General features: G+C 39.3%; 1 protein-coding gene across 6 annotated transcripts in view; it reads right to left on the minus strand.

The window, feature by feature from the left end:
- The window catches only part of DIP2A (disco interacting protein 2 homolog A), an 81,704-nt gene that overhangs the window by 51,370 nt on the left and 12,711 nt on the right, over positions 1-17,623 (minus strand). For all 6 annotated transcript variants that reach the window (XR_013182984.1, XM_077181108.1, XM_077181107.1 and 3 more), the window contains exon 2: positions 4,538-4,609. Coding sequence is in view for 5 of the 6 variants with exons in the window: in XM_077181108.1 (XP_077037223.1) it covers positions 4,538-4,609 (72 nt within the window). In the remaining variant the exon portion in view is untranslated. The remainder of the gene's footprint in view (positions 1-4,537; positions 4,610-17,623) is intronic.

The following is a 17,623-nucleotide window of genomic DNA, read 5'->3' on the forward strand; positions in this document are numbered from 1 at the left end:
TATGGAAATAAGAAAGGAACAAATGACAGCAGCCAGGTTCAAAGTGCAAAAACAAAGGAAAAGGTATGACAAGGCAGAAAATCCAGAAAGGGGAGGTCTGGCTCTGGGGCAGTTACTGAGTATACAGTCCTCACTCAAGTTCAATGTTACCATCCTTTACTGTCATATCCCATCTCAGAACATATTACCTGCTGTACACACTTTTTTTATCTTCAAGATCCAGTTTTGGAAGTGTTCACACCTTCCAGATTAGAAGGACTGAACAAGAATTTACCCAATGTAATTTATTACCCAGAATATGGTATCAGAAATTCAAGAGATTAGAAACAATAATGATAACAAAAGGCATCATGCATATGCATTATGTCTGACAATCTTCCATGATTCTGTAACATTTTCCTCTACTCAAGGAAGTAAATTCCACCTCCTAAGCTTTCACTTGCAGCCTATGAAACCATTCTAAGGGCATTAACACTTTCCATTCAAGGAAGCATGGAACAGCAGCAAAGAATACAAAAGCATAGAAGACACTTGTTATAAATTCAAGGAAACCAAACACAAGCCAAGATTTGGATCCAATTCAGAGAATCCAAACACTGACTAAACTACCTCAATAAAAATAAGAAGTGTTACTTACTTACTCACAACTAAGAGAGACACTTATTTAGACACTATGACAGACTGCTAAGCAGAACTCCCACAGGCATTAGCTAGAGCTTAAATTTCCCAAAATAATAGTCCATTTTAAGCAGCAGTTCAGGAGGTGCTTCACAAGCAGCCCAGCACTCCTAACATACAAGGATGTGCACTGAATTGAAAAGGCACAGGAATAGCAATCTCTTGATATTTTGAGAAATTCAGCAATGAAGCTATAAACTGCTTTTTCAACTAGCCCATGTGAACACATTACAGTTTCACATACCTCATTTAAACCAAGTACACCAAGATCCAACCAAATTAGCCAATGAAAATTTGGACATCCTTTAACCACAGCCATTATACCCATAGTATAAAGTGGGAATTGTAACTCCATAGCACCAAGAAAGCTACCTGTATGTTTTTTCCTTAAATTATAAGAAATTATAAAGCTTTTGTAGACTCCAAGACACCAGAGTAAGTTGCATATTCCTTAAAAATGGAACTACAGGTATTAAGTGCTATAGGGGTATATAAAACTCCCACTGTAATTGAATGAGAGGCTGATTTGAGGGTACCTCTTACCCACAAAGATGAAAAAACAAAAGTCACAGTTATACAGAATCACAAAGCAACCCAGGTTGGAGAGACCTTGAAGATCACCTGGTGCAGCCAGGAATAGAAAGCACATGTATTCCTGGTAGCAGCAGAAACATTTTTCAGAGACAAAAAACAATGAAAACCTAAGAAAAACACAAGTATGGGATATGCCAGCCTCAACCAAAATTAGAGGAAGTTTCATCATCATTTTCCCTTAAAATAAAAAATTGAAAATGGTTAGCATTTCAATTTTGCTGGAGCAGAAGTGCTAAGGAAGAAAATAATGAAAGAAAATAATTCTAGAGTGGAATCACTGTGACCCCAGAGAAGAAATGAAGGAAATGAAGTCACTCACCAAGGTGTTCTTCTAGCACTAACTAAATCCAGTGAAATCATTTCCAGGGACTGCTCTGTAAAGTAGCACCAGGACACTAACTGCAATTGCAACCTCATTTATGCAGCCAAAGAGGCAGACTGAAAATAACCAGTAACACTGTAAAAACATCAGTAGGAAATCAGGATAATCAGGAAACAACCATCACAAGGCAGGAGTTTTACTTGAGGTGTTAGAAAGGAGCATAAGACCATCACCTGCCCATCAGGAGAGGATGCTCACTGTACATGCTGCTTACTTTATTCTGTAATTTCTGAATGTTTTTGCATCCCAGCTTTATCCACATTCAAAATCACCCTCTGCCATCTATCTGATGTTATCCATCACTCAGAAGCTTCATCATGCAGCATTGCCTACAGATATAATTAATTATTTCCTCAGAGTTTTATCTGTAATTTGCATGCAGAGGTTGACTGAGGAAGCCAATTACTGACTGTTAAATTTTACTTCATTAAAATAATTAATTACTGTTTAATGCTTGCTATTACTCAACACTTGTTTTTGATTTTGCACAGTGCACTTGGTTGGATCAGTGAAAAATAACTCATCCTAGTTATTATCTCCATATAATTACAGAATTTTATGGTTCCTAAGCAAAATCTTTACATTTTCACTAACTCTTCATCACTGCAGATTTAGAACTTTAGAATACAAAACAATCTACAGGAATGAGACTCTTGAATCACAGGGTGTTCTGCTTAATTTTCCTGTTAATTGAAAATGTGCTTTGCAGGCACTTCTGTCTTTTTCTGTTCCCCAAGCCCTCTGTGGGGTTGTTTAACACTGTCTGGGTAATGATCTGGCTCGCCACAGACTCAGCCACAGAGTGCAGCAGAACACAGCCCAAACCATTTTGATGGTATTGAGAGAGCAGGAGTTTGTAGGTAGCACTTGATGAGGTGTAACAGGGAAAGTTAAACTTCCAGAACCCAAACCTATGATCATGCAAGTGCATTTTTATGCCATAAAGCTGTAGAAAGACATGATTTAGTGGTCCTGGGGACGTCAAATCATAGAGCAAGAACTCAACAAATGTAAAATGCTGACATTCATCAGTCTGCAAAGATTTAATGGATACTGAACCTTATGAATCCTATCAGGAATGCTGCAATTAAATTGTTAATGATAAAAAATTTCTGCAGGCTCAAAGCCTTTGGGACTCCCACACACCATTCTGAGCCAGGCTGGAGCTGTGTCAATTAAGGAAATTTCAAGTTAGAACTGGGTTAATGGAGCATATGTCAGGAAACTGAACCAGGCAGTTTAGCTTAATGTTTTAAGCAAATTTTATCTTTTTGCCAGAGCATCATTCTTTGTGCTCAGAGGCAGACAGTCTATTCATTTTTTAGCATATTAAAGCTAGATTCCTGTCAGCTTAATGCTCATCTAGGCAGAAGTGGTAAAAAAAGATCAGGTAATCTGGTACTTCTTAGAAAATGTGGTCTCAAGCAAGTAGGACAAACCACAGGATTTGCTGACTCATTAAACTACTGCTTAAGGCGATTAGGGAAAATAGAGCTGAACAAGGAGAAAAACCTTGAAGCAGCTGAAAATCTAAACTTACTTTAAGGAGTATGGCAGACAAAGTACTGGAGTTGTCTAAGCTATGCTTGAGAGCTCAGTACTTGAATATTTGTGCAAACAACCTTGTGAGAGCTGAGAAGGAAAAAATATAAAGTAAAACCTCCACTGTCAATAGAAAGGAGCGAAGGTAGAGTAAATCAAAGATAATGAGAGATTAAACAAGAGACAGAAATCCAAATACATGACTTTCTAGGAGACAAAATGCATTGTCAGAATATTTCTAGTAATTGTGAATCCTCAGTCAAAATCCATACCTCACCTGGTCTCAGAATCTTGAACTAAGCTGAGTTAGAGGACAGGGTATTTGGAACAGAAAACTGAGACAGTTCTTTCCAGAAAAATGGTGTAAGGAGGAGAAGCTGTGGCAGCTGAGGCCAGAGCTTGCTGCTGACTGTCAAAGTCATCCTAAAAATCCAAACTGCTTCATTGCAAGGAACAAGCCATTTTAAAGAGATGAGTTTGGTTCTGCTTGGCCTACAGAGATTCCAAATTTGCTAAGAGAAAACCTACATCTATTCTTAAATAAATCCCCAAATCCAAATAAAAACCAAAACCACAAAAAAGAAACATTTGCTAAGAACCCCATGATGAAACATCAGATTACATTCTGACAGTTCAACACTGTCTCAGTTTACAGTGTCTCATTATTGCTTCCACTCACCTTAGTTTTCTTCTCATTTTCCCTTATCTTACAATCTGTCAAGCTATGGAAAATTGGGGGATTACAGAATACCAAATCTCAGTGGCAGCATAACAGCCTAAACCCTGAGTGATTTGAGAGTCCTAGCATAAAAATAAATTTTATAAAGCTGGGCACTTAGGTTTTGTGGATGATGAAGTCTGATAATAACCAGCTTCAGAAGTAATAGTTGATATATAAAAAAGTCAATAGTTTGAAGAAACAGAGGGAGTGAGGGAGTGTGTGGAAATGGGGTGAGGCACAGGGCAAATGCAAAAAACAGCACATTAAAGCATGAGAGTGGGAACTACTGAGTATTTTCATCTAATGAAAACAGCCAATTTGCTTTTAGCAATAACTTTAGAAATTAATAAAGTTGTTATCTTCAAGTCTCAGACGCAGTTGTCAAACTGAAGTTTGCTCACAAAAATGTTACCATTTAACATTTGATATAAAACTATTAAAAAAATATCTATTTCAGGCTTTTTCCTTGCTCTGCACTTCTCTGTGAGAGCCATTTCCCACTGCTGCTTAGATGCCATATCAAACACTACTCTAATTCATCCAGTCTATTAATGAGAACTTTTCCATTTGATATTTTCACAGATGTGGCACAAAGGTGTAACTTCCATGCAGTTTCTCACCTTGAATTAGTGGTATGTACCGTGCTAACAGCTTTGCCCTCTTCTTTTCATATCCTTTCTGAGTGATGTCTCCTAAAGAAAGGAAGAAATAAATACATGTTGTTTGGAAATTCTACATTTAAATCTTTGCATCAAGCACATTTTGTCAGCAACACATTGGTGAAAGAGTTTAACAAAGCAAACTATGCAGGGAAAAAACAACAAAAAAGGTATTAATTACATATATATATGGATTCAGCCCACCTCTGGCAAAGTAGAACTCCTTTTACTCAGTCAGATTTCACACATAAGAGTTCTTACTCTGTATTTTAAGATGATTCTCACATACTTTCCTTAATCCATAAGGACTGTGTTTAATTTTTTGCTTAATATTCTTCATTTCCTCAAATATCTGCCTAATCCCTATATCAGGAACACTAACAGACACAAAGTCATTTCATTCTGCCATCCCCAACATCCATCCAAGTGAAAATGCATAATTTCAAACTACTGACACTCTCCCAAAACAAGCAACGGGAGTTCAAAGACATTGGTCAAAACAGGTAAGAAAAACAAATGCACATCCTGGAGTGCTTCAATTATTGCAGGTATTTCAAAATAAAATCTGCCAGTTTTTCTTCATAAACCCATGTAAATATTATATACAAAATTTGGGCATAACACAGAAATTACCATTTTTCTTGAGCAGAAAAAAATAGCAGAAAAAACCACAGAAATATAATTTTTATGTATATATAGTATTATTATATCAAAATGAGAATTAGATCAAACTAAAACAAAGCACTACAAATGCCCAAGCAGATTTGTCTGCCTGGGAACATGTGGTCAAAATGACAAACTACACTTTTTGTGAAAAAAAAAAAAAAAGGAAAGGATATCAGAAGATATCTATCTCAGAAGAAGAGATGCATAATTATCAATTATGGAAGAAATAAAAAACCCAATCCAACAGACAAGAAGCACCAGTAAGAAGAACAGTTTTTCTCAAACCAGAAGTAATTTGGAAGACTAAAGCTCAGCAAATTCTTGAAGGATCAAAACTGTACCTTACAGCAAAGTGCTGCACTGTAAGCTCAGTGAAGACACCAATTTCATAACACCAATTTCATGACCAGCTTCATAAATGCTCCACATAATCCTTATCCCAACCCTGTGTGCAGCTCAGCCTCTGCCAGGTACCACCCAAGTGCACAGGTAGGTAAGCCACGATCAAAAGGCAGGCTTCAAGAGAGAGTCCTATTCAAAGCAGAGTACCTCACATGCTGGCATCCTGCTGCACTTGGAATTCTTTGATTTGGCTGGAATGCTGACTGGAAGGACTTTGCTTGCATGAGGTTAAGCAAAGGACAAAGTCAGAAGCATCTCTGCCGCTTTCTGCATCGCCGCCGTGGCAGGTCGAGCTGTGCTGCCCAGCCGAGCTGGGCTTTGTTCCTTTCTCCAAAGCCTGGGGGTGGGGCTCCTCCTAACAACTGTTCCCCCCTTGCCCCCAGAGCCTCAGGGGGATTCACCCATCATATGGGGTTTTTGTGATCCCTCATTGCTTCCAAAAGGAGCCACTTTGCCACACTGGTACACCGGGGCCACAGCTGCTGTCATTTAGCCTCACTTTCTCCTGGGTTACTGGATTACACAAAAGCAATCTGAGGTTCCTCGGCCTCAGCAAGGCAGCTGGGAAGCCTGCACAGAGCCAGACACTGGGCTGAGCTGTGAGAGCTCTGTTTGGAAGAGATCTTGACTTGAAATATCTGATGTATTGCAAAGTATACATTGTAAAAGATGTCAGAGGTACCAAGAAAATTCATCTAGACAGAGATGAAAGTGGTAGCGTTTCTTAAAACGATCTATAAAATATATTCTTCATTAGTGCACACAAGAATCTGTCATGTAGTTACCCTGATGCTGCCCAGGTGTGGTTCTATTCCACCATGAGAGCACTAGACCTAACAGAATCTTAACGCCAAATTCATTAAATGGAACTGAGAATGGATCTGTGGAAGCCTGGCACTTGCTAAAGATAGGGAAATGGCTCCTGGTCCCCAGTTTGCAGAGGTCAAGAGCAGAAACACAGCTAAATGAGCTGACTGTACATGATATGTGGATGAACCTAATCAGCTGGATAAGCTCTGCAAGATGGAACCTTTAATAACTGCACTGTCTGGCCACTGGTGAGCACAGCCACAACTGCAGGTCTGTCACCTTGGCTGCAGAAACCTTTGCCAGCTCCTTCAGGATCAAGTCAAGGGCACCAACATTGGCTTCTGCCTCAGAGGTGGCTCCTGGGTGGCTTGGAAAGGCAGGCAAGTTGTCAGTCTAAAACATAACTCACATGTCATCTGTAGAAGTATTTAAAGCAATCCCCCATGTCTCTGGGACAGGCTGTCACTGTATTTGAAAAGGTGCTGGAAGTGGAAGAATCATTTCAGCAGACATCATTGCTACTTGTACATCTTAAACAACCTTTTTAAAAAAAGACCCTAAAGATGAACCAAAGATCAAAATAAAAATCCTTTAAGATGAACTACAGAAACATTGGAAAAGATGCGAGAAGGTTAAGGGACGATGGCAGAAATTAAACAGTCTACAGAAAACTGGAAGTGGTTTGGGAAATATTTTCTCCATATGCACACCTGTGAGCTTCAAGCTGGGACACACACAGGTGTGCCATCAAAAGATTCTGCCCATGACAGTTCACAATCCTTTTTATTTAACACGCAAGCATTTATCACTACCTAAATCTAGGAACCAGAACAACTGCTCCAAACCTATGACTAGTACCCATTCCAAGCCTTACCTGGCACATGTTCTCCCAGACACTACACTTATGTAAATCAGACACAAGCCAAACTCATCAACAGGCAATAAAGGAACTACAAGATGAAAATCATCGCTTGCAATCAAAGAAAGTTTTGGATCTCCAAACTGTACAGCAGCCAACACTTGCTGCCATCCCTGAAATATAGGCTCTGATATTCTGTGCCTACCACATCTGGTAGGTCGACTGATACCTTAATTTAGTTTGCATATGATGAGCTAAGTGAAGTGTGAAAACATCTTGATTGGAATCTTTCATATTACAGGAATCTCTTTAAAATGGAAATGACATCTGATCATTTCATATGGTGATGCATTTGACTAAGCCATTAGAAATTCTATTTCAAAGACCCTATTTGAAACATCCTGAGAGCATCACCATGACTTTAAAGCAGTATCACAAGTTTAGCACAACTTGGCTGAAAATGCACAGTACTGGTAATTCCTAATTTGCAGCAGGACTTTGAGGGAATTTGAGTTATTGAAGTATAAAACTTGTCTGATGTCAACGCAGCAGCATGGAGATACACAACTATATAAATGCAGAATTTCATTAAACCTTTGCACATACAACAGAATCACTGGCACATCAAGCTCCAGACACTAGGTAAATACTGACTAGCTAATTATATGTATCTTAATGATAGAAAGGGAAGGAATTGGACCAATATGTTAATAGCAAAGATCTGGTCTTCCACTCCATTCACAATTACACAGTGGGACTATATTTTACAATGCCATTACTCGCATAATAAATTATAGAAGGAATTATCAACACTAATAAACTTAGTTTGATCAAGCCATTAGGAATTTTTAAATTGACAGAGCAATCCAAAGTAACATTCGGAATTAGAAAATTTGAAATTAGAATAAGAAAATTCTATTCTGACACATTCACATATCACATTTTCACCTTGAAGTCTCAAAGCAGTCGCAGGACAAAGGCACCACTTGTATTTCACAACCTGAAAAAGCCAAGGGTGGGTGAATCCTGCATTCAGAGAGGATGGGCAAAGTCAGTGCATTCCAGGTTATTCTGTTCCATACAACCCATACTTGGCAAGTGTGTGTGTAGGCAGGGAGAAGAGAGAACTGCTCCTTTTAAACTCTGCCTGGCTTAAACACTTATTTGCTTCATCTGCCAGGAGTCAGCATCTGACAGTGCAAAATAAGGTTAAATAACCAGATCACAAAAGCAGCCTTAGCAGCAGTTTCTGGGCTCAGTTAAGCCAAATTAATGAATTGTTCTTCCCCTGCTGCAGAAAATCCTTAAGCTTGGTCCACAGGGAGACAGGAAAAGCTCCAACTCTGCCACTTCCCTTCCATGCTGTTGGAGCTCCCTGCAGAACACAGACAGACTGACAGATGCCAGCTATGTGTACACCTGTGGGTGAACAACATCTATCACACCAGGTACCACTTCCATTAGAATGGAGATCAGTAACTTTGCCATCCCCTTCAAAAGGCTGAGGAAAGCTGCAGACATGGGGAGGAAGGAATGGGAATCCTCTGGCCCATAGGGAATGTACTGTCTGCTTCCACAAAAGCCAACAAAAGAAGCTGGGAAAAAACAGACTAGGAGTGGTCAGGCAGATCAATGGACAGGGTCTTTAAATGTCAACCAAAAATTAGAGCTTGATGTTTACTTATGAATAACTCTAACACAGTTATTTTGGTAAGATTCCAAGTGAAAAGCTGTACACATGCAATGTACTCCCCATCATCAAAATGCTATTTCAAAACAATCAAAATATCAGTGTACTATAGAAATGAAATCACTAAGAGTTTCTGCTTGTCACTTCCTAGCTGTATCAAGGATAAAAGACCAAACTAACTGTCTGACAGGTAGTAAGCAACTATTATAATGAATGAGGCCAGAAATAATTATCTGAACTAAGTTATTCTATGGTATCCCCAAAAAATTCCATTAAAACTGTCTCTATATTTGCCTAAAGATCCAAATCTAGAAACAACCAGGTACAGAGGAATCAAAGAAAAGCCTTTCTAAAGCATAGCTTCTTTTCCTTTCACATCCTTCACAGACTCATTATATAATGCATAGTGATTAACACAATGAAGATCCTTTACATTATTAAACCAGTATGAAACTTTATTTTTATGGTGTGTTTTTGGATGTCAGCAATGTTGATTTTTTTTTCCTCTCTCCACTAATATGCAAAAAGTTACCACAACAGTCACAGATATTTTACAGGAAAGAGAGCATGTCATATTTACTACTTGCAAAAAGCTCATATTTAAACTTTGGAAGCCATCACAAAGATCAGAGCAAAGGTTCCATTTAGGCATGATGCACCACACTAAAGACTGAAGCAGACTGATTCAAAAATCCATGACCATGGAAATATCCAACTCATTTATGAGACCATGAAAATAATTTAAAAACCCACTAGCAAACCCCAAAACACTCCAACAGCAGCACAACACTCAAAATTCACCAAGTATGTCAAAAACATACAATGAGAAGGTCTGTAACCTGCAGTGTCTACTCCATACATAAGTTAATCCAATTTGTAAATGATGAAACTTTTTCAATGGATTTCTAGGTCTCGTTTTCAGATTTGATTAGTTTCCTGACACAGCATTACCACAGCCTGACATGCACTGTAAAACCATGCTTTTAGAGAAAAGATTTACAGTTAATCTTGAAATAACAGGTGAGGGGGGGTGGCTACTGGGCAAAATTTTATGGCGAATGCAGACACTTTGACTTCTTAAAATAAAACATTGGCATATTTAAAAAAACCAAACTTCATCAGTATTCATGTTAAAGCTACATAAATAACAAAATACAATATAATTTTACTAAGAAATCAGACCTCACTGATATACTGCATGCACATAAGTCATCTGACATGATCACAAAGAATCAGATGAATGATTCAGAGATCCTGGCTGAACTACAGAATGATAAACTGAAAAAAAAAAAGAAACCAGCTGAATTATTCACAGAAGGAGGCAGCAAAGCAAGCCAGCTGGTGCACACAGACATCCTCTCATGGCAGGAAAAAAAAACCATCAATCCCTATTAGGACCAGAACAGTTCAGTGCTTGCACATTTGGGAAGCCCCAGCATGGGTCCCTGTGGTGGCTAAACTTATTTACAATTTATTTCCAGTTGCAACACTACTCATTAAGTGTATTTTCTGATGAAATGGAGCTCTCCCTGAACAGCATGAATCAAACATTGGCAACAAAATGTTGAGCAGGGAGGTTGGACCAGATGACCCACTGTGGTCCCTTCCAACCTGGCCCATTCCATGGTTCTGTGGCTTCTGCCAACTGCACCTTTTCCTTTGTTTATCTGTTACAAAGAGCCAAAGGAAAGGCAGGTTTGGTGTCTGCAGGCTCAGATGCTCAAGCCCCCAGCCAGCACCTGTTTGAGGTTCAATGTAACATGCTGATCCCAGGCTGCTGCCAAGGCAGGGGCTCAGCAGCAGAATTTTCTATGAACTAAGGTTTGTTAAAACCTTATTTGGGAAATGCATCTTTATCACAATTAAGTATTGAACACAAGATTCGTTTTTAAATCAGCTGCTTAAGAACAAAGCATGTTAGGGAGAAAAGATGAATCAACTCCAGTACATACCAAACACATTTCCAGAATGTCCCATGCAGTGATACCCATAATCAAAGACCTGAAAAATATTCTTTTGCAGTAATATATCCTTACCAGCATTAATGATCATCTGGAAGAGACAGGTTAGCAGTACCTTAAGTCACTTATTCTTCCTTGCCACATCTGCCTAATCTTTGCAATGGCTGTTTCCCAAAATATGCATATGGATATGGATTCTGTCCTGCATCTTTTGATCCTGAATCCATGTATTTGATGGCATTGCCTCTGAATGTCCTTACTAAGCTAATTGCTTATTTACCTTTACTAATCCTACTGTAAGAGGAAAAGTATTTGATTGTCAACTGAATGAGAATTACAAAGTGCCTTTAACTGGACCAAACCTGAGAAATCTAAAAATGCTACCATTTGGGAGGTGGTCACATTTATAGAATCAGAGAATGGTTTGGATAGAAGGGACCTTAAAGCTCATCTAGTTTCAATACCCTTCTATGGTCAGGCAGACCTTACACTAAACCAGGTGATTAATTATAATTTATAGTTATTATATAATGAGTGCTATAATACCCACAACGTTATCAAAGTATTATAATTTACAATTATGATTATATAATTAATTTATAATTCCCTTGTTAAGGTCATATCATTAAACTGCTTTTCAATTCATTCATAGTGACTTCTTACCTTTCCAGCTTCCTATTGTCACATCATTAACTCCAAAACCTCTATTTTTTCCCAGGATTCCCCCCATGGGAGTTATTCACAGAAGATTTTGGTCCATCCAAAAGGCTGTATTCTTAAGTCTTCCCTATTCACACAGACTGACCTCCTTCTGTCCTAGGATATGTTCATCTATTTCCTGCCAAATTACACTTCTGGTTTTCTGGTGGCCAATTTCTTACTACTTTGAGTCTGGGGAACAGACAGGAGACACAAAAATACCAATAAGTTATTCAGAAAATCTGTACTAGAACAACCATCAATGTCAGACAGGCAACTCACTTTAGGATTTGGTATTCTTTCTCTGACATGTGATCTCTCCATGTCCATGCCATAGAGATTCATTGAGGGCTGACCTTAAATCTTGTGTGCAGTTTTGGTGCTGTCATGAATGCCAGCACTGCTGAAAGGTCACTTAAATGTGCTGAACACTCTGTCCATCATGAGGGTGGCTGAGGAGGAGTGCAGCAGCAGAGCTGTGAGAAACAGAGGCAGGGAGGCAAAGGATGCCTCCACGAGGCAGGATTGCAATGGGAAGAGAGGGACCTGCTCCCTTTGGATGCCCCAAGAAAAACTGCCCAGGACACATCCTGCACCAGGCCCCTCAAAAACCCACAACAGAACAAAGCTTCAATTAAACAACGAGTTCCAACAAAACCTGGTTTCAAGGAAGCAAGAAAACACCAAAGTTCTTCCACTTGACACCAACCAGTTCTGCTTTCCTCAAGCTCTTCCATTATAAGCAGCTTTTACCACCACAGCTCCTTAACACTGAGCACTATTAAGTAACTACAAATCATCTAATCACTTGGAATCTCTTTATTAAAATAAAAAGATTGCAAGCAATTCCCTTAAAACAATATTCATCTTTGAACTTTGGAAAGTTCAGGTATTTGATGCCTTAACAGTGAAGCCCAGTACAAAACGCCACCAATGCAGTGCTACCCACTACTAACACAACACACAGAGTGTCTTCAAAATGCAAGCTCAGACAAACTATTACACTTCCAAAGACAAACACTGGAGCACAAAAATATCAGATTTAAGCTTATCCATTCAGTCCAACAAACACCCTTGGCGTGCAACTGCTGGGAAAATTTACATGACTGCATTTATTTTTCAGCAGGACCCGTGACTCATCCAGGGCACTGAAGAGACATTGTTCAATAAACAGAATATTGAATAGGTATCTGTTTTGTTTCTTAATTCTTTTGCCAAGAGACAAAAGGCTTCAGAATGCAGGAGCTCATGAACAGGAAGGTCATGGATGAAGGGACAGATTGGCAGTACTTGGGAAGAAGTCACCACCTGTTTCAGCTTTTTAATCCTAAACCAGAAAATAATACTTGTTTATACTCAAAACAGTCTTGTTCAGACATGTCACAGTATGAAAAGTCACCTAATCCTAAATTCAGATCTAGTCTGACTGTGAATTGATTTCAAATCTCCTCCAAGATCACCAGCAGCACCTCTTGCTGGTGTTGAAACCTGGTAAAGCAGCAACAACCTGTTGGATGCTTGAGACTGGATGCAGGACAGAAAGCAGGACCACCCAAGGACTTCAAAACTAAACCAAGCCCCCAAAAAACCCCCAAAAAAACCCAAACCCAAGAAGAGATGCTACTGTTCACACAGAAGTCAGTACCTTCAAAGATCTGCTTTCACCTTGTATAAAACTGCATGAAAGAAGTTTCAAGATACATGCACAATCAAGCAAGCTACTGTTAAGTTGGTTTTCACTCAATCTCCTGCATTTAAACTGAGGCAATTGGAATATAAAAGTCTCCACACAAGAAACTCATGAGCAAAGAAACTGAGTTCAAAGCAATAGACAACCAACTTGTCTCCAAAAGCCCCAGCACCACTGACATTATCCTTCCAAATGCCCTCCTACAGAAGCACCTTCTCAGACAATTGAAAGGTGCTGTTAAAAAGCAGCACACTAAACTGCAATTGATTATTTATTATTTAAAAAGTAATTAAACATTAAAATGGCCAGAGCCACTTCAGCAAACCTTTGAGTTTCAAGGGATTACTGCTTGCTTTTTCCATCTTTTATGGCAGTTGACTCCCTTATGATTGTTTCAATAACCAGACTTAGACAATGTCTGTGATAAGTGGAATATACCAGCATTTTTTAATTGACACCCCACATCATGTCCAAATTGTTTGAATAATCGGTTTAAACATTCCTAAGACAAAGCCATTCTTGTTCAGGCATCTACATTACTTTTAGATAAAGAACTCCTTACAGTGCTAACAGAGAACATGCAGATACTCTTAGAGTTCAGGATTTCAAATAGCTATAATCAGTCCCTTCATTTTAACTGACCATCAGAAGACACTTGAATGGCCTTGCTGCATTTCATAAACAGCTGTGAATTTTGAAACAATTAGATTCTTGTTAATCTAATATGTAGAAGCTGCTGATGTGGACCTGTACAAGTGCTGCTCCACTTCCTCTGCCCATTCATCTAGAATGGGTTTCTCAAGTTCCCCAGTCTTGATTAAGACCAAGGAAAAAAAAAATCACTGCTCTACCATGACTTTTATTAATTAATGAGCATTTTGGTTTTTATTCCTGGAAAAATTAAGACTTTCCAGCTGTCTGGTAAGAGAGCTCTAAATCATCAATTTATACATATATATATATACACACACATACATACACACATCTGAATGTATTTGAACAAAATTTTCCTTTCAGAAATGCAACTCCATTCCCAAGAAAACTGTCTGGCATGCCACTATTAACAGCACTATTTTTCAGCCAAAATTCTGCAGTTTTTGACTTTCCAATACCTCCAAACTGCAGAGCTTTTCTGATTTTTATATATGTCTTCTTAGGATGCACCATGGTCTTGAGAAAACCACTGAATCCCAGTAATCCTATATTCTCTACAGCTGCATGGCTAAATCCTCCAGTGCTTCAGAAATGAGACCATTCAGAAATTGGGTTTTTTTGCTACACTTGATGCCCTGTGATTCCAGCTACACCTGCAGAGTTTCTGCTGCCTCTTGTTTGCCACTGGGTGAGCCTGCCCTGCTGCAGCCCCTTGCTTGACATTGTTTGTGTTCTTCATGTACTACAAAAATAATAGTTTGGGATAAAAAGTGACCCTACTATGATGCTACTGTGTTGCTTTGTTATAGCAACACTAATTCATTTCTTGTTGAAGAAAATTTGTGAAACCTGTAAAGAAAACTGAGAGATCTGCCCACAACCTTTTGAGGAGATAAGGGCAGTTCTGAGACCATGCCTGGCACCTAAGCTTTCTCATGATTGTTGTCATCTCACTGCAAAGCTCCCATACCTTCTGGGTGATTTCTCATGATTGTTGTCATTTTGCTGCAAAGCTCCCATACCTTCCCAGTGATTTCTCATGATTGTTGTCATCTTACTGCAAAGCTCCCATACCTTCTCAGTGATTTCTCATGATTGTTGTCATCTTACTGCAAAGCTCCCATACCTTCTCAGTGATTTCTCATGATTGTTGTCATTTTGCTGCAAAGCTCCCATACCTTCCCAGTGATTTCTCATGATTGTTGTCATCTTACTGCAAAGCTCCCATACCTTCTGGGTGATTTCTCATGATTGTTGTCATCTTACTGCAAAGCTCCCATACCTTCTGGGTGATTTCTCATGATTGTTGCCATCTTACTGCAAAGCTCCCATACCTTCTCAGTGATTTCTCATGATTGTTGTCATCTTACTGCAAAGCTCCCATACCTTCTCAGTGATTTCTCATGATTGTTGCCATCTTACTGCAAAGCTCCCATACCTTCTCAGTGATTTCTCATGATTGTTGTCATCTTACTGCAAAGCTCCCATACCTTCTGGGTGATTTCTCATGATTGTTGTCATCTTACTGCAAAGCTCCCATACCTCCTCAGTGGTTTCTCATGATTGTTGTCATCTTACTGCAAACCTCCCATACCTTCTGGGTGATTTCTCATGATTGTTGTCATCTCACTGCAAAGCTCCCATACCTTCTCAGTGGTTTCTCATGATTGTTGTCATCTTACTGCAAAGCTCCCATACCTTCTCAGTGATTTCTCACGATTGTTGTCATCTTACTGCAAAGCTCCCATACCTTCTGGGTGATTTCTCATGATTGTTGTCATCCTACTGCAAAGCTCCCATACCTTCTCAGTGATTTCTCACGATTGTTGTCATCTTACTGCAAAGCTCCCATACCTTCTGGGTGATTTCTCATGATTGTTGTCATCCTACTGCAAAGCTCCCATACCTTCTGGGTGATTTCTCATGATTGTTGTCATTTTGCTGCAAAGCTCCCATACCTTCTCAGTGATTTCTCATGATTGTTGTCATTTTGCTGCAAAGCTCCCATACCTTCTGGGTGATTTCTCATGATTGTTGTCATTTTGCTGCAAAGCTCCCATACCTTCTGGGTGATTTCTCATGATTGTTGTCATTTTGCTGCAAAGCTCCCATACCTTCTGGGTGATTTCTCATGATTGTTGTCATCTTACTGCAAAGCTCCCATACCTTCTGGATGATTTCTCATGATTGTTGTCATTTTGCTGCAAAGCTCCCATACCTTCTCAGTGATTTCTCATGATTGTTGTCATCTTACTGCAAAGCTCCCATACCTTCTGGATGATTTCTCATGATTGTTGTCATTTTGCTGCAAAGCTCCCATACCTTCTCAGTGATTTCTCATGATTGTTGTCATTTTGCTGCAAAGCTCCCATACCTTCTCAGTGGTTTCTCATGATTGTTGTCATCTCACTGCAAAGCTCCCATACCTTCTGGGTGATTTCTCATGATTGTTGTCATCTTACTGCAAAGCTCCCATACCTTCTGGGTGATTTCTCATGATTGTTGTCATCTTACTGCAAAGCTCCCATACCTTCTCAGTGATTTGTCATGGCCATGTCCTTGCAGCACTGACTCCTTCTTCCTCACAGCACAGCCAACAAACCCCAGGTTACTTCTCCCCCAGCTAACCCCCTGTTTTTTAGCACTCAGCCTCACTGGACACAGCTGTGGCCTGTTTAGGGCAGGGCTGTTCCTGATTGGTGATCAGTACAGCTGCAACTCTTCAGGGCTGAGATTACCTTCTGCACTATTCTCTTACATTCTATCCCTCCACCAAGAATTGTTATTCCTTTTCCCATATCTTTGCCTGAAAGCCCCTTAACTTCAAAGTTACAGTAAGTTGGAGGGAGGGGATCATATTTTCCATTCCGAGGGAGGCTCCCGCTTTCCTTAGCAGACACCTGTCTTTCAAACCAAGACACCCCCAGAAGAAGGAGACTGAAATCAAGAAATTCTCAAGAAATCTCAAGGAATTCTACTCATGTCAGGCTAATACAACATCCCTAAAAAAATTCTCCAAGTCACTGCAAGTGGGAAATAAAAAAATAAAAAAATAAATTTCGAAGTCAATAACTCTGCATGCAGATTTTCCTTAGAATCCTGTTGTTACTTTGTCTGCTGTGAGCAAAAAAATTTCACTACAAAAGCCACCAGTAAAGGCCCTGTCTGCAGAGGCTGGAAATCAGCAATGTTATTAACAATGTGTCAAGATCCAGTAACATCCACTGAATGACAAAAAGAAGGTTAAAGGCATCAACACAACATTCTTCTGTCATACTACAGATTCTCTATTTATTTCTATGTTTATGCCTCACTTTCAGTAGCCCTCAGTCAAGAACTTGCTGCTCAGAATCTCTGCTAATAAACTCACGTATTCCAGACTCTCCAGAGGTGTGAGAGCCCAGACATCAGAAACTTTCCTGAAACATCTAAAAAGCCCTGAAGATCAGTCTCAAAGGCGTAACACCAATTCCTATAAAGACAGCAACTGGATTTCCTTTAAACCTAAGTTTTCCTCAGTCTCAAAATGCAACCCACTTGCATTTACCATAAAACACCAATTGCTAATTCCACTAAGTACATATTACTTCACTAATAATGTCTACAAACTGACAAA

This window comes from Agelaius phoeniceus, chromosome 7, assembly GCF_051311805.1.
Source record: "Agelaius phoeniceus isolate bAgePho1 chromosome 7, bAgePho1.hap1, whole genome shotgun sequence".
Taxonomy (NCBI): Eukaryota; Metazoa; Chordata; class Aves; order Passeriformes; family Icteridae; genus Agelaius; species Agelaius phoeniceus.